The 22192-nt window shown below is 46.6% G+C and overlaps 2 protein-coding genes across 7 annotated transcripts in view; one reads left to right on the plus strand and one right to left on the minus strand.

Annotated features, from left to right (window-relative positions):
- The window catches only part of COLGALT2 (collagen beta(1-O)galactosyltransferase 2), a 123906-nt gene extending 119184 nt beyond the window's left edge, over positions 1–4722 (plus strand). For all 4 annotated transcript variants that reach the window (XM_077901961.1, XM_077901959.1, XM_077901962.1 and 1 more), the window contains exon 12: positions 760–4722. In XM_077901961.1, the coding sequence (XP_077758087.1) occupies positions 760–1036 (277 nt within the window). In that variant the 3' untranslated portion in view covers positions 1037–4722. The remainder of the gene's footprint in view (positions 1–759) is intronic.
- Positions 4723–10120: 5398 nt separating this feature from the next.
- Positions 10121–22192, minus strand: part of RGL1 (ral guanine nucleotide dissociation stimulator like 1) — a 248494-nt gene continuing 236422 nt past the window's right edge. For all 3 annotated transcript variants that reach the window (XM_077901969.1, XM_077901966.1, XM_077901968.1), the window contains 3 exons: positions 19751–20005; positions 15236–15350; positions 10121–12600 (listed from right to left, as the gene is read on the minus strand). In XM_077901969.1, coding sequence (XP_077758095.1) covers positions 12413–12600; positions 15236–15350; positions 19751–20005 — 558 coding nt within the window. In that variant the 3' untranslated portion in view covers positions 10121–12412. The remainder of the gene's footprint in view (positions 12601–15235; positions 15351–19750; positions 20006–22192) is intronic.

A 22192-nucleotide genomic window follows, 5' to 3' on the forward strand; every position in this document is an offset into this window, starting at 1 on the left:
AACTGACACCCACGGAGCACTGACTGAGCTAGGGGCGGAGCAGACCACTCGTATAATCTGCGCAGGAGCCTGGGGGAGGGAGGGGAGGCCGAGTCACTGTCCCCTTTATACCCACAGGGAGGAGGGATGCAAAGCCAAGTTGGCATGCCTCCAAGCCTACACTGTGTCACTTATCCCACCCCTGCTGCTCAGATCTCAACTAATTTATTAATCCAGGAACAGGGCATCTTCCACAAAGTGATCACATTTATCTATTGTTATGTTCCACTCAGCTTTTAGAGTAAGACCTAAAATTCATCTTTTAAATAAGTCTATCCAAATATAACAGAACTATCCTGACCTTTCTCTTTGTGTGTTTGTTTAGATCATCTAGAAGCTGTTTTTTTTTTTAAGATTTTATTTATTTATTCATGAAAGACACACACAGAGAGAGAGAGAGGCAGAGACACAGGCAGAGGGAGAAGCAGGCTCCCCATGGAGATCCTGATGTCGGACTTGATCCCAGGACCCTGGGGTCACGACCTAAGCCGAAGGCAGACGCTCAACCACTGAGCCACCCCAGGGGCCCCTCCTCTGAAGGCTTTTAAAGAAATTTTTATTGTGTTTGTAGACTAAACTTTTCCACAAAGGACACAACTTTAAAAATAATCGAAGGCATCCATGCCAGTGTAAGAGACAACCAGCAGGACCCCTCTGCTCTTTTCCTCTGTTCTCTAAATGTCCTACCCTCTCACGCACCCATATACTTCTTGTTTGCAGAGCTGAGTACAAGGAGTATTATGAATCCAGGGACCTAAAAGCCTTCTCTGCCGAACCCTTGCTCATCTACCCCACACACTACACGGGCCAGCCGGGGTATCTGAGTGACACAGAGACCTCGACCATCTGGGACAATGAGACAGTGGCCACCGATTGGGATAGGACCCATTCCTGGAAGTCCCGGAAGCAAAGTCACATCCACCGCAACGCCAAGAACACAGAGGCCCTGCCGTCGCCAACCTCCGTGGACACTGTGCCTTCGAAGGATGAGCTATGAAGCCTCCAAGGGGGAATTCACCACCCTTGATTTTTCTAACGGGCTATTCATCTGTTTGCTCCAGTTTCTTTTAGTGGCCCCCGTCATCTAATCAAAGTGGTCTACTGTGATTGAGCAAAATTAATATATTCTTGACAGGGGAGGATAAGAGGGAAACTTAACCCAAATTTCCTAGGATGGCTAGAAGATCAATTTCCTGGCAACCATCGAGACAAACCCCAATCCAGATACCTAGCCCCTCAGTGTATTATCCATATGCTACTGCTTCCCACATTAAGAATGAACAGTATGGCCCAGACACTCACCCCTGAGGAAGGTAGTCACATCTGTAAGTGGGCAAGCAAGGCAGCCGAGCCAACCGGATCACATCCATTGGTCTCGGGCCTGTTTTCTATCATAAGTGTGACCTTGAAAACTTGTGCACCTAACAAGTTTATAGGTCAGGGGGACCAGATCATTTAAGATCAAATTAATTTGGGCTTCGGTTTAAAGGAATTCTGTGATGAGCCGAAGCGAGCTGTTCATCGTAGTCCTCGTTATCCAATAGGGATGAGTATTTGGGTCTGTCTGAGACTTGGCCTTTGACTATCATGGCGATTGAAGCTCTCATCATGAGGCATCAAGTTTGCCATGTGGGTAGAGTTTAGTAGATATTTGAAGGTTTGTGTAGATATTGGAGGAAAAAAGAACTCAGACTTTGGCCTTTTACTGTGGTCACTCGAGTTCAGATGCTCTATTTATGAAGAGAAATTTAATATATAAGGGGGTTCGGGCCGGTGTCTAACTTCTGTCCCAGGGGTCACTGTGCCTCTGTGGCCTGCCACACTCTCCCCTTCACGCCTGAGGCTGGGCGTGAATTGTGAGTGTGAGTTTTATGAGTCACTGCTAAGAGGCAGAGCGCATTTTCAGGCCAGCAACTGTCCTTGCCTGGATCTTTCGTTCTATTTTGAATTATTTATTCTACAAAATGTGGGGGAAATATCTGTAGGATTGGGCATAGAAACAGATTCTTCAAGCTTTCCTAGCACCCTGGGGAGTAGTGAGTGTGAGATCTGGTTCTCTTGCATTTCCCAGCCTGGCTCTTCCAGGGAGGCCTGTTGAGTGGGAGAGTCTCACCATCTAGAAACAAATGCTCTTCCATTTAGGATGACAGAACTTGCTCAGAAATAATGGACCGATCAACTGATTGAGGCCAACAACCAGGGAAGCTCTCGGAGCCAGCATCCCAGGCAGAGGACCTCTCTGCTTTCCTCATGGATTGATTTTCCGGAAGGTACAGTGTTGGGCTACCTTCTGTGCCAATTCCACAATCTGTGATGCTCAAGATCTCTCATGATGCTTCGCCTCAGGTTTGTGTTCACCCGCCTGCAAGCAGTAAAACTCTGCTTCCAGAAATACCCTCCCCACACACTCCTCCCCGGGCTTCACGCCTTGGAGCAGAGCTCCCGGGCAGGGTTGCTGGGTAAACCCAGCCCCGCTCCCTGGTGACACCCCCAGGCCGCAGGACAGCAAGGCCACTCGCCTTCCACACCACACCAGCCTCGGCTTCCTTCTTGACTCACTGTCCATATTCTTCCGCATTGACTAGGAGGCAGGGAGGCTGAGGAAGGGGATCTCAGCCCACTTCAGTCTTTACTGCTTAGACATACCTGTCAGAGCCTCTTTTTCTTTTCTAAAAAAACAAAACAAAACAAAACAAAAAAACAAAAAAGAGCATCTGGGGAGCTAGTGAAAAACCCTTAGGTGATCTCCAAGGTTTCCTTGGGTATTTTTGAATTTTGTTTGCATATTTGAGTGTGTGCAAGTGTGCCTGACTTTCATGATGTATTTTTTTTAATAGGGTCGGAGGTGGTCGGGAGGTTGCGGGTGGAGAAAGATTGAATTGACTTTTGTGTGGTTTTGTTTAGTGGAGAATTTTTTTTTCCCTTTTACTGTCAGCTGGTCTGATGGGTTTATGAATTCTCATTCTTAAAAGATATTGGTCTTAAATTCTAGAATTTTAGATTAGGACTGTTCTACTGTGAATAAAGTTCTGGCTCCGTTAGCCCAGCCTTTGCTTCCGCCTGCTTGGGTCTGGGATCTCAAGCAGCGCTGTTTTGTTGTGAACATTGTGCTCTGCACACCGCGTTTGTTTTTAAAAAGCCGTCTCTTCAACAATCCAGGGGTTCCTTGACCTCATTTACTTCCTGTCTCCACTCTCGTCTTAAGTCGTGACATTTGCCCTTAGCAGTGTCAGTGGCCTTTATCTCCGGCTGTGGCACCTGCTCTTTGCCTTTGGAAGTTAAACCCTGTCTGGAACCCCCACCTGGATCCATCTCTGGATCTTGGGATCCAAGGTGGGACCTTCTGAACGATGAGCTTGACTTTAGCAGTGCTGGTGCTGCTGAGCATGGACTGAGCACCTAGGACTTGCAGAGGCCACACTGCATGGGCCCTGCTTTGGGTTCCCTGGGGCGTGCTGCAGGAACTCCGGAGGACAGGAAAGAGCCGGCATCGCAGCATCCTACACTGTCTATCGTGCTGTGTCATTTCAGGGAGGAGAAACGATAAACTACTTGCCTTCTAGAGATCTTTGTGAAAAATTAAAAAAAAAAATAGCTCAACATTGTGATTGTTCACTGACTGGCTCTGCCAACATTGACCACTGGCCAGTGCCAGTGGAGCTTCCAGTTCTGCACTAGGCCGAGGATGTCGGAGGCCATGGGTGCTGCTCACCCCCATAGTGAACAAGAAAGGGTGGTCACCAACCTTCCTGTCCAGTGGGAGTTGTTGTTTTAGCCTGCTGGGTGGAGGTGGGTAAGTGGAATCATTTTCTGGGCTATGGAAAATCAGGAGTCCCCAGTGGGAGGGTGGCAAGGAAAGGCCCATCTTGTATTATTGTGCTATAGGTGAGACTCACCATTCATTGAGAGATGCCGTCCAAGACTATAGGACTGTATCCTGGGGAGAAAAAAAAAAAAAAAAAGGAGCGAGAGAGAATCCATGTTGGCCTCTGTGACCCCTTGAATTTCAGATCAAGCCTCCCCCAACCAGATGGGAGCATGGCCCTATTTCAGGCCCTGTGCTGGACACTAAGATGCTCAGAGGATGAGGGAAGTTCCCCACTGCTGGAGGCTCCACAGTCCAGGGGAGCAGCCACCCAAGCAGGAAGGCTTTGTTTCAGGGACAGGAACAAAATGGGCTACAGGACCTCAGAGAACCCGGTTCTGCTGAGGAAGACTGATGGGCAGCTTTGTTGGGAAGGTGGCCGGGAAGGTGACAGTTGTGTTGGCTTTGGGGACATGAATGAGCCTTCAAAAGAAGGAGGAGGGTTGAGTATGGTGGGTGGGGATGCTTTCTAGGCACTGAGAAGGGGCTGGGAAGGGGCCTGCTGGGGAGTGATGGGGGCCTGGAGGTTCTGAGAAGTCGGGGTTGTGTTGGGGTTGGTGACAGGAAATAAGATTGAGACCCGATCACAATGACAAGGTAAGTCAGCTACCCTTCCTCCCTGGGTTATCACCTGTCACAAATGAAGAGAACTTTGTTTCTGGGAGAATTCTTGGTTACTTTCCTGACAGATATGCGGAGGTTTCCAGTAAAACACTGGTGTCTAAAACAAGAGAAGTTCCCCTTCAGCTACAACTCAAGGATCTTTTTCCCTAATGGTGATGAAATAAAGTGTAAAATAAAGAGAAGTCTTCCCAAAAGGCTTCTACAATGTGCTTTTGAGACATTCTCCCCAAGTAAACAGAGTGGGAGAGAAACGATCCAGAAGTGATAGCTACGAGCGGGGCGCCGGGGAGGCTCAGTAGGCCGAGCACCCAGCTCTTGAGCTCGGCTCAGGTCTTGATATTATGGTTGTGAGTTGGGTGTGGAGCCTACCTTACAAAAAAAAAAGTGTTACCCATGACTGACAAGTGACCAATTCACTGAAGAGTTAACTAATGACAAAGTGAGGGTCAAAATGAGGCTAGTCATTTGATAAGAAAATAGCATGTCACGGTGACAAAGGAACCCAGGAACAGGCAGCCTTGGAAATAATCGCTATGCCCATGTTTTATGTTTGTGGGGAAGTTTGTAATTTTAGAAAGAACCTTCCCTCCCAGGATGTTCTGATTAAACGTGGTAGAGGGAGGAGGACCAGGACCACGAAGGGGCAGTGGCACATGAGGAGGCCTGTGGGTGAGCCGACTGACGACGGCCTTGAGTCAACGCAGCGCAGTGGGACAAGGATCAAGAGTCTGACTCAGGGTGGCCAGGAAGTCCTTTTTGCCTCATTGGAAAAGACAAAAGTAATGCTGGTGGGGTTTAGTGCATTATCGTAGATTACACAGAAAACGGTGCCTCCTCCTCTCAGGAGCTCAGACAAGAGGCTGTGGCTGGAATCACAGCCTGAAGAGTTGAGGCGAACTTTCAGGAAGAATTTATGGACAGAATCCTTCAACACTAAATAGGATCCCAAGGCAAGTAACTCCATTAAAATGTGCTATTGGGCTGGAGAATGGCTCCCTTCTGCTCTGTGAATTTACCTAAAATGGCCCATATTTTTGCTCCCATCCGTAGCTGTATTAATCCTTGGGATGATCTTTGCTCGGGTCGCTTGGCTGACACCAGCTGAGCCGCACCAGCCCAAAGCCATCCTCCCATCTGCCCGCAAAGAGGGTGGAAAGAATGAAGGATCACCTCTGCACATTGGTTTCTCTTTATTTTTAATTTGCTAGGTTTGTTTTTATGTCCCTCCCTGTAGTTTCTCGGGCTCGGCTGCCGCTGGAATGGGCGTTTTAATAAAATCTCACGTTGGAGTAATTCCAAGGCCTGCAGAGCTGACTCGCAGCCCCCGCAGCCCCCGCGGGTCCAGAGGCGGCTCCTCTGGGGTGGCCCGTCCTGGCGGAGGCTGGTCACACGCTGGAGAATTTGATCAGAGCGTGGTGGCAGCGCACTGAGGTCTTCAGAAGAGCTCAGAAAATAACGGCAAAGCGTCCTCTCCCAAAAGAGACCCGGCAGTTTAGGGAGGCCCCCCATGCGCCACCCCGGGCAGGAGCTGAGGTGTCTAAGTGTTGATGGTGTGACCTGCAGAGTCTCGGCTGCTTTGAAAACCGCTGGCCCTTAGGGACGCCCGGGGGCTCAGCAATCAAGTGCCTGCCTTCGGCCTGGGGCGGGATCCTAGAGACCCGGGTTCGAGTCCCGCGTCGGGCTCCCTGCATGGAGCCTGCTTCTCCCTCTGCCTGTGTCTCTGCCTCTCTCTCTCTCTCATGAATAAATAAATAAAATCTTAAAAAAAAAAAAAACCCACCGGTCTTGATGTGAAGACTTGCGGAGGCTATTATGTCCAGGCTGGGCCCACGGAGGAAGCGAGGGTGGGGGACAGGGAGTTTGAGGGGAGAGGGAAGAGGGGCCTCCAGGGCGGCTCCGAGAGCCCAGGCGGGAAGTGCAAGGACAGAGCAACTGAGGCCAAGTCCAGGCCTCGGGAGAGAAAGTGAGGCTGGAGGCCCTGCCAGAGAGAGGAGGGAGAGGCCCAGACGGAGAAACCAGACAAGGGGGCTTGGGGCGGAGGTGGCAGCCGGGCCGCAGGGGTCGGGCGCCTGTGGGACGGCAGCACCTCGCCAGGTGCATGACCCGGGCCATGGGCGTGGGGGAGAGCGGGCCCAGGTGAGCACAGAGGAGGGAGCAGGGGAGCGGGCCTGCTGGGGGGACACTGCCCGACGGCAGAGGGAATCAGGGGAGTCCCCCCCGTGTGCTGGTCCAGCTCCTTCCCGGGGGGGGGGGTGCCCTCTGTTCAGACAGGGCCCCTTCACCCCGGCTGCTCCGTCGGAAGCCCGGCCTGCGGGTGGGCAAGGCCAGGGGCCCACCGCCTGGCCCGAGCTGCGCCGCTGCCGGGTGGCCTCCCCGGGGCCTGCGCCTGCGATGGAAGGCTGCCCCGCCGGCCGGGCTCCCCCCAGGCCCCACGTCCCAGATGAGGCAGCAGCTAAAGTAAGTGACCCAGGTGGTGAGGGGCCTGGGCGCGCTCTCCAGCTCCACGCGCTTCGCGTGCGGGTGTGCCCCGTTCTCACTAACACCCCACGCGCCCACCTCGGTCTCTCTCTCACAGAGCCCAACGTGCAACAGAGCTTGCACTACCAACCCCAAGGCTAACGTCCCACATGCGAAATATCATGTGTGATTAGTGGCCAAACCGAGTCCTTGGGTGCCTGGGTGTCAGCGTATAAACGAGGGTCGCAGATCCACGTCTGGGAGCGAGCTAACCGTCTCATTTAGGATGCTTCTCTCATTTTGAGAATGGTACCTTGCTTTCTTTTTTTTTAAATGGCTGCAGCAATCCAGAAAGTTTATTCACTTTTTAAAAATTAGATTTATTGGTACCCAAGAACTTGGAACTGTGCCACAAATGGTTGCTTTGCACTTAAACAGTGGTGGGAATAAAAATGATTGCTTCTGAGAAGCCTGAGATAAAGGCCTTGGGGACTGAGAGCTGGCTTACAGGGAGGCTGAGCCTGGTTCCAGTGCCCCTGGATGGCACCCAAGCCCGGGTCACGTCCACTCCTCCTGCAACTCTGTGTCCAGTTGGTGCTCTTTGCAGGGGACTCTTCCCTAGCTGCCACCCCAGCCCCCCGTTGTGTAGGAGAGCAAGTTCATGGACCAGAAATGGATTCCAGTCCTAGCTGGGGATCTAACTTACTAGGTCATCCTGATCCTTATGGCTTTGCTTCCTCATCTGTGAGATGGGGTAATGCCCAGGAAAGCAGGTAGCTGTGCTCGGACCCGCAGCAGGACGTTCCCTGGAGACTTTAAAGAAACGACCAGATGCCCATCGAACCAAGACGGCTTGTGTGAATTCTCATCATCAGAAGGCTGGGGATGGAGCCAACACCCCAGGCATTCTCTCCTGTTCCATGTGGAAGCATATATGTCAAGAGAGCTTTCCGAATTCAGTGCCCAGCCCAGTGTGACATGCACACAGTGGGGTTCTGATAATTTAGAGCTTTGCCCCTAATTTTGGGCCACTGACTTGACGCTCCGGGCCTCAGCCCCTATATAGCAATCTGAGAGGATTGACTGCATCTGTAAGATGGCTTCCAAGGCTTAAGAAAATGTGCAATTCACTGGATTCCTCAGACTGTTAGCTAAGTGAATTGCTTCCCCAGTTTTCTGGGTAGGGGTCCTGAGAAACCACACCAAATCCTAGATTTCAAAATCTGAGGCTACAAGAATTAAATTTGCCTGGCTTCTAGTTCATCTCATGATTTACGTGCCAGCACCTTAAATTTCCTAGATTTTTCTTTTAACTTGACATACAACATCTGAAAAATAGATCCTACTTTTGTCAAAGTAGGTACCACCATTAGAAGCGTGTAAATTGGTGGTCGTGGCAGCTAAAAGCTAAACATAAATTTATTAAGTCCAATTCTAGACAGAATTAAATTACTCCTTCTGGTATTTTCTCCTTTGAGCGCCTCCCTCTCATTAGCCCTTCCTTGGCTCTGTTCAGCCTCATCTCAGGTTCTCAGTGCCGTGTGTTCCAAACACAAACTTGTTCGTTGACTGAAGAAAGAACAAATCCATGCACCCTACTAAGGACACACAACTCCTTTGTGGCAGAGATGGTTAATGGTCCCCATCCACTCCGGGTGTTCTCCTACACCCCCGCCCCCGCTCCATGGACTGGCCAGGCACGGCGAATGGAAGCAGCACTGTGACCTTGGTCTGGGCAGTTAGGAACAGTGTGAGTTCCTCCCATCATGACTTTGTGTCTTGAAGGAAAGGCCCTGAGATGGGAGACGCTGCCCGGGTCCTGGAGCCACAGTAGGGGGAACGTCCCTAAGGAGGGCTGCCCGATTTGCATCATACCATCACACCACAAAACATGAAACTGTCTTAAGTTACTGAGGTTTCATGGTTTGTTTCTTCGGCTTAACTGAACCTAGCCTAACCCGTCCCTTGCAGAGGTATTCTGTTCCAAGAGAGATTCTAGGGGCAATAGCAAAGCAAAACACGGTGCAAATAACTTCTCATAGTGGAACTGGGGATAGCTGTTGTAACCAGTGGCAACTACTGCAGCAGCATCTGTAGAACAAGAGGATTGGCATCCAGGCAGCTTCCTGCCACCACTGGTATCAGGACACGGAGCAATACTGTCTGCCTCCTCATGGTCTTGTGCTGCGTGATGGATTTGAAAAGATTCCAAAGGAAGTTTTAAGACATATTTCTTTGGGCAGAAGTAACCAAGTCCAGCTTCTAGACAGAGGCAAAAATAAGGGGACCAGTTTTCTAGAATGATCTTGAAAAAATCGTCACCTAGTGCCATAGAAATCTTTTTTCTTGTCCTGCCCCCATATTATCAATTACTTTTTAAAGACTTTATTTATTTATGAGAGACACAGAGAAAGAAGCAGAGACATAGGCAGAAGAAGCAGGCTCCCTGCGGGGACCCTGATGCAGGACTCAATCCCAGGACCCTGGGATCATGACCTGAGCCAAAGGCAGATGCTCAACCACTGAGCCACCAAGGGCCCCCCGTATTATCAATTATTAAAACACCTAGTTGGCTCTCTCCAAAATCCCATGAGGGCCCAGAAAATTTGACCACTTGGAGCCATTTAAGAATCCAGTGGACAATAATTCTGGAAACTTTTTGGACATAGGATGAGATGACAATAATGTTCATCTATTGAGTGAAGGTGGCCTGGTTCTGATTGTTTTTTTGGGAAAGCCTTCTTTCTTCCTTTCATAGAGGACCCCCTGGCATCCAGAGCACCGTGGATGGTTTCAAGAATTGCATAGATGGTAGCCATTACAGACTAGGGAAAAGGCTGTCAGAAAGGAGGCAAAGTACTACTCTGGATCCTAACTCTAAGTTCAGGTGTTTGTTTTTTTTTTTTTCCTTTTTTAGTGTCCCCCACCCACACGACTCCTAAGAATGGCCATCTGTCAAGGCATCATATCTGATATATCATATCTCTCCCCCAAATGCTCGTGACACCAGTGGAGAGGATCCCCTCTTAACTGCCACTGACTTCCCCTCTCCTCCCTCCAATAGGGTCAGAGCGGGCTTCCAACAAGCTTACTGACATATCTGGAACCCAGAACCCACCTGAGGAATACTCCAGATACGATCCCTTTGGGTCTGGCAGCACATGCCAACCAAGTCCCAAACCAGTTTATTAGTTTAACCAAAAGGTAAACAGGTGATGGAGATGCAGAAAGACAAGCATGCGAGCAGCTAAAAGCATTACCCGGCTGTCCACCAGGAAACAAATTTAAGACATTTAAAGTGGCATTAAATAAATGAGGCTATGTTTTATCTACTTGGAGTTTCCATTGTCTTTAAAAAAGGAAAATATATATATATATTTTTTTACATTGCAGTATATAAATCTAGACTCTACATATACAGTACAATACATAGGGCGAGCACACGGGCACAACATGTATGTCTTTGTAGCCACACCCTAAACCAGGCCAACGGTCCTATATTTTGCGACCTTCAAACCAAGAAATTCAGGCTGAGGCTACATTTACTTCCATCTCCATGATGTCTAGCACCCTGGCCATCTCTCCTCCAAACACAGAAGCACAAATCGGACGAGCCTTGCAAACGGAAGAAAGTGCTTTTCGACTAGCTGACACCCAGTCGGTCTTCCACGGCAGTCTGATCTCCTAGAAAGACCTAGAAGAAATTTGAGGCCTTCCTGGCTCATTCTTTGGTCCACTGCCACACATCTCTAAACTTTCCCTGGTGTTTCTTGCAGATATCATATGGCTATTTACATAACATAAATCTCACATAACCTTTGGGAGCTGTCTTTACCAGGATTAGGAAAAAGAAAAAAAAAAAGCTTCATGTTACAATCTATGCTTCGTATCTGGGTTGGTTCTTTTTATTTTTGGAATAAAAACTGATATTTTGAGAATTTTTGTCTGAAAAAGGACATTCTGAAAGTGCTTCTTACACATGTCAATATCCCACATTATGGCTTTTGAGTTCAAACCCCAGCACAGCTCAAATCTAGAAGGGAGAGGGTTGGTGGTGTTACTAGAGACAAAAATGTCACTTAACAGTAACACTGTGACATCAAGTGTGGGGACCTGAAAAAAAAATGTTATTGATTCCATCTGGAATGTACCTCATTAGAAATGGTTTAGATGATATACGTAGCCCCATTTCTTTCCCCGTGACTAGGCACAGTAATGCTACCAAGGTTAGTAAGTAAACTAGTGTGCTGCTACCAGCAGGGCACATCTTCCCAGGGCCTATTGACAGAGCAATCGCTGTTCAGAAATCTTTCACAGGCTCAAGAGGATCAAATGTAGTCAATCGCAGTAGGAATTTCTACACCTGAGGAACAAATTGCACATAATAGAGAGGTACTACGATCCAGATGGCAAAAGACTCCAGACATACAGTTTTACATGCAAAAGAAGGCGATCAGAAATGGCAATGAAGTAGTGGCATTCCAAGACATGTAAGAGTCCAAATGAGTCACCATTCTTTTGTGCTTTCTTTTCTGGCTGATAAGTTACCAAAGAGCATGGCTACTTGTGCAGTAATGATTGTGATATGTCCGTCGGGGGTGGTGGGGGGAGGGGCAGAAACACAATGCCAGAAATCAAAATGGGCTTGTGTTGACTCCAGAGGTGTCATGAAGGCTGGCCCAGTGGGTCAGGTGGGCCTCCGAAGCTCCTCCTGGCCCTCCCTGGGAGAGCAGGAAGTGGCAGATGCAGGCAGAGGTCTAAAGCCACTGGCTCATCCAAACCCTTTCCGAAGCGGCCTTTCATTCAGCCACGGCAGTTCTAGCCTCTGCAGCTCTTCTCTTCCGGTGGCACTTGATGGAGGAAGTAATTCTCTTCCTTTATAAAAATGGTTTGGACTTCTTATAATACTGGCACAAAGGACACTCTGTATTCCTAGGATTGATTCCATTTACTCGGAAGGTATGAGACTAGGTTTGCAGTTCTTTCTATTTCCCTGTAAAAAGTGACCTCAACTTTCCAGGCCATTGTGCAAATTCATTTTTCCATAGTCCAGAATATCCCATAAGTCCCTCATATATTTATATATATATATATGTATGTGTGTGTGTGTGTGTATATATATATACGCGTACACACACATATGTACCAAATATGTGTACATATATATATATTTATAAAAGTGGATAATTTGCATTTCAGTCTCAAATAGGTCAAAGAGAATCAGTGAAACATTCATCCTTTTCATGTCAAATTCATCTCCAATTTCCCCAGGAGGCCCATCATAGTGCCTTGCACACCAGAGGTACTCAATAAATATCTGTTGACTTTGCCAATGATCCTCTAACACTGGATGGTCGTTGCAATCAGCATGGCCTGTTCTCAGCCCCAGTCTGCCTTTGGCAAGCAAGGGGCCACTGGTCCCTCCCTTCAGAGGGTGATTTTGCTCTGTCTGTTGCTCCAGCAGCCCCGTTTAGCTGTCCTGGGCAATGTCAAGCTGGTCCGGCTACGCAATTTCACTTGCTCTTCCATGGAGTTCTTTTTGCGTAAAATGAAGTCAAAGTTCACTTGGCTGTTCATGGCATAAAAGACATTGGCTGAGTCCGGAATCACGAGTTCTAAAAGAGATAAGGGAGAGAGAAGTCAGCTGGTGTAGGTCAGCCCAGTGCTGACAGTGGCAGGGGGATATCTTGCCCAGTCACAAGGCAGGGACTATGGCCCTTTGTCCCTAGGATGTGAATGAACCAGACAATGACTACCACCCCCAAAATTGGCTGGCCCAACTCCATGATCCCAATTTTTAAAAATGAAGTGCAAAGAGGATCTTAGAAATTTGACCTATGAACTGAACGTTCAAATACAGACTATTTTAGCTACAGTGAAAACAAAAAGACCAAGAGACATAAAACAACACTCCTAGGATCACAGCTAGTCAACGGTAGAACTGAGGCCATAACCCCAGGTTATGGGTTATAATCTTCCTCCCATGATCCATTTTCTACTCCAGCATGCAGCTTTTCTCAGCTACTAAAAGAATTCAATGACGTGGGGGGAAAAAAAAGAAAATCTACAGATTTTTCTAGAACTCTCTACCTGGAATATTGAAATATTTTTTGAAGTCATCCCAAATCAAATCGGTTTAATACTAAACAGCATCTAAATAAAATAGTGTATATCTGTTAACATTTAAACTGTATCTACAGGGATCCCTGGGTGGCTCAGAGGTTGAGCATCTGCCTTCGGCTCAGGGCATGATCCTGGAGCCCCGGGATCGAGTCCCGCATCAGGCTCCTGCATGGAGCCTGCTTCTCCCTCTGCCTGTGTCTCTACCTCTCTCTCTCTCTGTGGCTCTCATGAATAAATAAATAAAATCTTAAAATAAAATAAAAAATATAAACTGTATCTACTTCAGTGATTCCCAGTCAGATAGCTGCAATTTCTGAACAAGGACTATTCCAAGTGTAATATGAAATTATCAAGTAAAGTTATTTTAATTTGTTTTTGTCTTTAAAAGAAGGTATATACTGTTTAGCATTCAGGGGTAACGGGTATCTAAAAAACCAAACGGAATAAAAGCGGTAAAATGGGCGAGTCTACATTTGTGGCAGTGGAGTAAGGGAGCTCTTGCTCCCACAGATAGAGGTATCTGGTTGCAGATTCAGTGAAGCTTATGTTTACTTCAAACATTGAAATTCCAAAGCAAGACTGGTGCAATCAGGCTCTCAGTGACTCTGTGACACTCTGTGGCCTAAGTGTTCCATAAAGAATAACTAAAGTACTCCCAATCTCCTGCCCAAATATTCCTGGGTCAGTAATAACTCACCTCACAGCTATATGTCACTAGGCATGCCTCCAAAGTACCTGTGGGCACATTATTTCTTCTTATCCTCACAACTGCCCTGTGATGTACGAAGTAGTAGTAGGGTATTGCCTCCTTTTCACTAAGGACCAAGGCCCGAGGAGGTCAAGCAGCCCACCCAAGACCACCCAAGTGGTGAACAGAGCTGGGCCCAGATTACACCTCAGGGCTCCTGGTTCTTCAGACCCACCCAGCCTCACCTTAGTGTTATTTTTTGGGCAACATGGTCAAACTCAAGAGACTCCATTTTAGGCTTAGAATTTTAACTCTAATTACAAAAAAAGATGTAACTGACAGGAGTTTGTCCCACAACAAAGGGACCAGCTGAACGAATGAGAAAACTCCCAAGAGTTCACTGAAAAATAATTTCCTTAAAGGCTATAGCTTTTAGGAAATTATTTCTTTAGGAAAAGGGACAGTCACTCTTCTCTGGGCCCAAGATACAGCCCAGGGGTGATCTGTTGGCCAAATGGAGTGTGAAGAGCTGCTACCTTCCCATATCCCTAACTTGTATAAATCTTCTTTTCATTATAGGGTGCTTGTTGGTGAATAGCCCTACATGCTTGAATTGGTTAGTGTTGGGTCTGTCAGCAGACAGGGTTGGCCTGAGTCAACAACTGTATTTAGAAACAGACTTATTTAGATGGAGTTTGTATGATATATCAGGATACAGAGGGGCCAACTACCAGCCTCTCTCCTCCTCTCAACAAATACAATCCCGAATTAAGGTAGCAAATAGATACATTTAGGGTATTTTCCCAGAATGTTCCTAAAAGGAATTTCTACAAACAATGGGTGCCTAGGCATACTGAAGTACGATCACCAGTTCTTTGCCTCAGTACGTATGAAGTAAAGAGCTTTCAGATTCTGGAGTTAGAAGCTCTTGCTACTTGAAGATCAATCATGAATTATGATAAACTGAAAGATAATCCTATAAGGCTCTCACACATGACGAATTGAAAAAATGAGAAATTATTACAAGGACCACTACATTTTAGGTTCACGTGCAACTTAAACATGCGTTATTGGGTAAAGGAGATGTGAGGCCATCAGCAAAGACCCACTGGGCCCCACCTATGCCCCTCCACACACAGGGTGAGACCTCTTCCTAGAAGAATGCTTGATACACAGTTTACAGAGAACGGGCAGGAGGGTGCTCAGCAAAACTGTAGAAAACACAGGGTTGTTGGGGGAGGATAGCTTGAGATGCTTCATTCTACACGATGACACTGGTCCCCACACAATCCCACTCTTGCACAATTAAAAACTCCTAATTGGTTTCATAAAAAAAAAAAAAGCCCCACAAAAACATTATATTCATTTTCTGACTAACAGGTTAAGACCTGCCTAAAGTAACCTAAAGTAACCTGCCATGGGAAGCTACACGTGCCCACCTTTGTCCTCTGAGATGACCTGTACCAGCTCATACTCCTCAGCCGGGTCTGAGTCCAGGTTGTGCTTCAGCATTGCCCTCTGGATCACGGCGGGGGTTTTATCTTGGCTCGTCAGCTGGAAAGACAATGGATGAGTTTCTAAGTATTTCGCTTCCTGTTTCCTGAAAGGGTTCTCTCGATCTCCTTGTTCTTGCTGCTTTGTGCCTTCTTGGGAATAATGGCCCAAGTGGAACAAGAACAGGACCAGGAGCCAGAATTTCTGGGTTCTAGTCCTGGCTCCACCCTCAGTAGCCAAATGAAGATGGGCCACCTACTCTCTGTCACCTACTCTCTCAGAGTCAAGTGGCTTTCCTTAGTAAAATAGAACATGTGCCTTGTCCATCTACTCACATCTGCTGAGGTTCCACTGTGGGGAAAAATATGAGGGTGTGGTGAAAACTTTGCTCCTGGGCCAAAATTATCCTTACCTGTTGAGTACTTGGTTACGACCTGAGGGTTGCAAATGGTCACAGTTCTGCACACTGACCATTTCAAAAACACAAGCCACTCTATGATCCAGCGAACTCACTCCTAAGTATTTGCCAAGAGAAATGAAAACCTATGTCCACAGAAGGACTTCTACTACAGAAATGTTCACAGCATAATAGCCCCAAAGTGGAGTCAACCTAAAATCTCCTTTAACAGGGAGAGCAGGGGCATGGATAAAGAGACCATAGAACACTCTCGGTAGAACACAACGTAGCAGCTGCTATAAATTAGGAACTGACCTGGGCAATAATGTGGATGAATCTCAAAAGCATCACATTAAGGAAAAAAAAAACACTAAAAAACAGACACAAAAGATTACATGCTGGAGGAGTCTATTCTTTGAAAAACAGGCCAAATTAATCTATGGTGTTAGAAAACTAACAGTAACAAATCTCAGTCTTCACTAAGGTTAAAGGGGAAATTATTGGAAGGGGCACAAGGGAATTTTGGGGGGGATGAAAATTGTTCTTTATCTAGATTCGGGGTGGCAGTTACACAGATATAATAGAACTAAATGCTGAAGACCTGTGTACATAGTGGTATGTAAATTAAGCTTCAATAAAAATCAGCCTCCGAGTGTTTAAAAATAACAGATCAAACACTTTTTAAGTGCAAGTAAAGGTTCTCCTCACCCCAGATTCTGACTATCTCAGCACACCAGCCAACTATTTGGAGAGTGCTCAGGGAAAGCGGAAAAGAGGGCTGACTTCCATACCATCCTTTGCGTGATTTCTTCACATTAGGAAGAATGCAAAAGAAAACACAGATTATTGTTACTTAAAAATAAAAGCTGTTCTGATCACAAGGTAAAAGGAGAGATGGAGAAGGAGGAGGAGAAAGATGAGGAGGAGGAGAAGGAAAAGGAGGAAGAGGAGGAAGAGAAGGAGGAGGAAGAGGAAGAGAAATGTCCTCCAAGAAACTGTCATCAAGAGCCTGAAGGTGGGGCAGCCTGGGTGGCTCAGTGATTTAGCGCCTCCTTCCACCCAGGGCCTGACCCTGGAGACCGGGGATCGAGTCCCATGTCGGGCTCCCTGCATGGAGCCTGCTTTGCTTCTCCCTCTGCCTGTGTCTCTGCCTCTCTCTTTCTCTGTGTCTTTCATGAATAAATAAAAACTTAAAAAAAAAAAAAAAAAAAAAGAGCCTGAAGATGGCAGGGCCATCCCTGGTCTGGAGCAGCAGCAGGGATTTGTGATTCAGTAAACAACATGCATTCCAGTGGGGTCCTTGCACGCAACAGAGACCTTGTTCATTTGTCTATCACCTAAACAACCGGTGTGTTCATTTCCAAGGGAGAAACAGATGCGCACAAAATTCTGAAGGAAGAGATTTGTGTTTTGATAGTCTAAAGAAAATACTCCCACAGCTGGATCAAACGGGACCAGGAGCATAAAGCTAAAGAGAAAGGATCCCACTCTGAGGATGCACGGCAGGCTGAGGTGAGTAACGTCAGGCTAAGCTGTCAACTTTAAACCTACCTAAGAAGAAAGCCAGCTCCCCTTATTTTCTTTAAACTTCCCCAGGTGTGTCCAAGCAAGGTGGGCTATGGCCAAGGGCTTTCCTCGGGTGCTTGTTACTCTGTCCCGTCAAAGGTACTGCATGGAGTGGAGGATCACGGTTAGGATCACTCACGCCGCCTTTGGCTGACACGCCGAACCAGCACCAGTCAGTAAACGACGAGAGCCTCGTTTCTAATTTCAAATGTCTGGGAGCCGTCGTAAAAAAATCTTTTTAAAAGGAAAGCTAGTTTTAATGATGTATTTTATTTAATCCAATACATCCCAACTATTTTTTCAGCATACAATCCGTATGAAAATTGTCGATGAGAAATTCTTTCTTGTGTACTAAGTCTTCAAAATCTGGTGTATGTTTTACGCTCACGGCACATCTCAATTGGGACTATTCCATTTTAATCGCTCAGCTGCCACACGTTGCTGGTGGCTACTGTACTGAATGGCGCTGGGGTGTCCCCTTCACGTACCTTAAGTACAGAACGCAAAGAATTCCCTGTGGCTCTTCCCTGAGGTTAGCCTCTAATACAGGTTAGGTTGGCCTCTTTTTGAAAGAAAAGACTCCTGTGGCATATAACCTTTTGTCTGGTTTCTTTAGCTCAATGCGGAACTTTAGAGATCCATCCACACAGTTGCATGCGTCAATTCTTAGTTTTTGCTTCAGAGCCACCAAAGAGTTACAAGGTGGGACTCACAGGCCAGCATGCGGAAGACAAGCCCTGTGAAGAAGCCACACCGAGCATACAATAATGACACCGATGACACGGCTTCCCAGGGGGGTTCCCCTGTCCACCCAGTGGGCCAGACAACTCCTGGATTTGTCTCCAGCACCAGCCTGGCACCAGCAGGGGCTCTGCCCATCTGTTAGACAATATCAGTCCTTCCAATTGCAGCAAAACCTTCCTCCTCCTCCTGCAGTTCATACCTCACTTGACCGGACCACCAACCACCAAGCTGCCTGGACAGCCCTCAGTTTTCCCTCTTCCTCATCCACCACAGTGGTAACACAAAGTTGATGACTAAACTAATTGATTCTACAATTCTACCTCATAAAAATCTTTCAAAAATCCATATTGTCTCCAGCCACATGACTGTCATTCAAGCCCTTATCATCTCCTACGTGGACTATGATAGCAGCTTCTTAAAAAAAAAAAAAAAGATTTTATTTATTTATTCATGAGAGACACAGAGGGGTGGGGGCAGAGACACAGGCAGAGAGAGAAGCAGGCTCTATGCAGGGAGCCTGACGCGGGATTCAATCCTGGGACCCCAGGATCATGCCCTGGGCCAAAAGCAGGCACCGAACCGCTGAGCCACCCAGGGATCCCTGATAGCAGCTTAAGTTGCCTCCTCGCCTCCAACCTACACCCCTAACCCCAGCACCATCTCTCCAGTGTCAGCTACCTTTTCAGTGAACAATCTGATCACTACTTAAAAGCTGTCAACGAGATGCTATTGCCTGTAGGACATAAACTCCTTCATGAGGATCGCAGAAACTTTACAATCTGGTCTGACCTCCACTAGACAATTTGGTACGTTTTAAATATTGCTTATCATCTCCCTTTTGATTGTAAGTTCCTCAAAGACAGAAACACCCCACTCATCTCCCTGTCCACAAAGTCTGGCCCAGTGACCAGAACACAACCAATGTTCAAGAAGTATTTTGTTGATTTGATGAGTGACTTGGGAAAGCTTTTCTTTGGAATGGGAGGAGACAGTGCCTCCATGTTACTTATGTCATATTCAGAGCTGAGCCCGTAAGCACTCAGTGGGCTCCCCCAGAAGGCAAGCGATGAAGATAGAGCATTAGCGGTGGGATTCACTGCAAACGAGAAGCCGCTCTTTAACATATGACATGTCCTATAAACGAAGGAGTCTCTTCCTGTAATTACAGACCCAAAGTTACTACCAGGAGACGCTCTGTGTGTGTTCCAAAAAGCCTGCCATTAATTCAAAAACACTTTTGGGATGTTGTCAGAAATACAGTTTTCACAAGAAGGGCAAAAAGGTCAGGCTAATTAAATTTTTAAATATAATTCCTCATGGGCTCAAACTGCATTTCCAGTTCGATCATTCACCTTACTCAGTTTGATTCCAAATGACTAAGGGAGAAAAACTTGCCATCACGGGAAGACGCTGCTGAGAATGCTTGGGAATTCGTTATAAATCCAGACACGTAATCCCACAGGGAAGATTTCCCAGAAGGCATGCATTTTTACATTTACACAGTCATCCAAACTGACAGTTTTGAAAAAAAGTGACAAGGATCTAGATGAGTAAGTCTTAGCAATTTTTAAGATGTAAAAATTCTATTTTACGGGCACTGATGGTGGATTTTTTTTTTTTTTTGATGGTGGATTTTTATATAAACACACGACTGGTGTACACACCCAGGGAGGTTTAGGTGCATGTTTGTTCTGGGCAAATGTGCGTGTGTGCCAACACTGGACACACTCAGGGGTCGGTCCGAGGGCCTTACCACGATGCTCTTGTACATGTTGCCGTTGTTGTCCTCTACACTGATGCGGATTATGCAGGTGTCTTCGTTCTGTTGGTTGTAAACGGGAGGCAGCACTGTCGAGGTAATGGATGTCACAGAGACGGAGCGCTTGTGGATTTTGGGGTTGTTGTTGCAGGACGGAGGGGAGGAGAGGGGGTTGATTAAGGACGACATCCCTGAGGAAGTGGTGTCCATGGAATGGATAGAGGAACACGACGAGGAAGACTCGGAGAGCTGGAGGAGTGAACACAGCCCAGAGGCAGACAGAACTGTTAAGGACCTTGGCCAGTGGTGCGCCTCGCAACTGTCAAAGCAGAGGTAGATGCTGAGATGAGTAAGCATCTCCCCCATGACAGCCCGCAGCACATCACGTCTTGGCCCTGGTGGAAGCACCCTTTGGCAGATGCCTATGAGCGACTCCTCACTTGCCCTGGTCACCCTGCATCCCGCTGAGGACAGACACAGGGCAGCTCTAGCAATGCCCCAGGTTTTAGCTGCTTTTAAGGAAGTGACCAGCAGATGGCAGCAGATACCAGAAGCTAGAGGGAATATGGACCTGCGGAGGTCCGAAGCTTCCCGGCTGGAAGAAAGCTTACTTACCAACAGTTTGTCCAGTCCTACTGCCTTGAGTGGGGATGCTGCTTAACAAGCCCAACCAAGATCACTTCTATCCTGGCTCCACTTTACAATCAGACTTTGTAGCAGGACAGAAATGTCTGTACTCTTAGAAGTTTCTAAGATAAGGACCACAGATTATATGGGTGCTGCATGGACTATTAGTCTCTGGAAGGCCCCTGGGGGCAGTAGCTTCCTGCTGCTGGGGGACCTGAGGCTAGAGAGAAAACTGCTGGCAGCACCACCATGACCTGCTCCCAAGTTCCCAGAGTCCCACAGCCAGGTTCACACAGCAAGTACATAGCCAGGGCTCAGTCTGAAGTTGATGAGAAGTGGTAAACGAACACAGGACACCACTACCTTTGTGGTGTTTGGCACTGATGTTTGTGATGAGCTTTCACATACCTTATCTCATGTTGCTCTCACAACTATCTTGTGAACAAAATGCAGAGCATTATACAGATAAGGGAAAAAAGACTCAGAGAAATAGTGACCAAAGGGAACACAGCCTATGAGCAGGTTCCATTGCTTTCTACATTTGCTTCTAGAACCAACTGTATACATTTTCACTGTTGTAGATCAAAAACAATTAAGGAACGAGGTGCTACGGTTAATGTGTTTTTCAATTAACTACATGGTTACCTTACCATAAACTATGCAAAATTAATTACCAAAGAAATAGGATCCCTGAATCCCCCAAGCTGTGTTTAAAAAAAAAAAAAAGCCAATCATTAAATTGAATCATTTTAAATATCAATTCTTACTGTAGAAAATTACAAATAATTTCTCAGAGTGTATTAAGCTAAATTATACCACATTAATCCTATCAAATATTTTGGAAGTCATTTAAAAGCTAAATGAATTTAGTACAAATTTAGTACAAATTTTTTCCATACCTGTTTGCCTTTCCATGGAAACAGAGTATAGAAATTTAGAATTCTGAATATCAAGCTTCCAAGTAAAATGTCACTTACTCAGTTTTATTTCCTATGGATTTTTTCTTCCTATGGCATAACTGTACATGAAATCCACCATATGATTAGTTTAATTGGAGCCAGCAAGCTGATTTGACAACTTTAACTGTGACTATCACACAATATGGTTTAGTAACATTTTGGATCTGTTTTTGTAAGTGAATCGGTTCTGTGGCCAATTTGGGGGCTGATGGTGCGTAATTTTAATAGCATCACTTTGCTTGAATGTGCACCACACTGTAGCCTGGACAGTCCATTTTCTCATTATCGGTGCAGTTTTTTCACCTCCCTTTGCCCCTATGTAAATCCCTTTTCCTCTATTAGATTATTCCTAATTTTAATGACCGTTATGATTAAGATACAGCTTTAAAGATGCCTGGGTTACAGCAGCTTTAAATGGACCACCCGATGAAGCCCAGTTCTTATTGAGAATTTATGCTGAGGAGCAAATGTGAAAATAATGTTTAGAAATTATGATCAGGGGGAGGAAGAAAAAGGAATACAAAGTACACTTCACTGAAAAGGGTGACCTCATAGGGTACCACTGGGAAAGGCACAGTGGACATCCTGAAAGCTGCAGGACCCACTGTAGGGAGTAACAATGGAGGTCACTGAGGTCCCTCTATGCAGTGAGCAGCAGCAACCAAGACCTTTCCAGTTGCCATTCAAGGATGCTGGAGCCCAGCAACTACCTGCATTCAAGTCAGTAATGCAGCTTTAAACCCAGAGAAATTCCTGGGTTTCTCTTAGAAAGGTTCATCTAAAGAATAAAAATTCATGACTTGTATAAGACACTGAAGCACCAGTGTGTTTAGCGAGGAGCCAGAAAGGA

The sequence above is a fragment of the Canis aureus genome, chromosome 6 (genome assembly GCF_053574225.1).
Source record: "Canis aureus isolate CA01 chromosome 6, VMU_Caureus_v.1.0, whole genome shotgun sequence".
NCBI classification, from domain to species: Eukaryota; Metazoa; Chordata; class Mammalia; order Carnivora; family Canidae; genus Canis; species Canis aureus.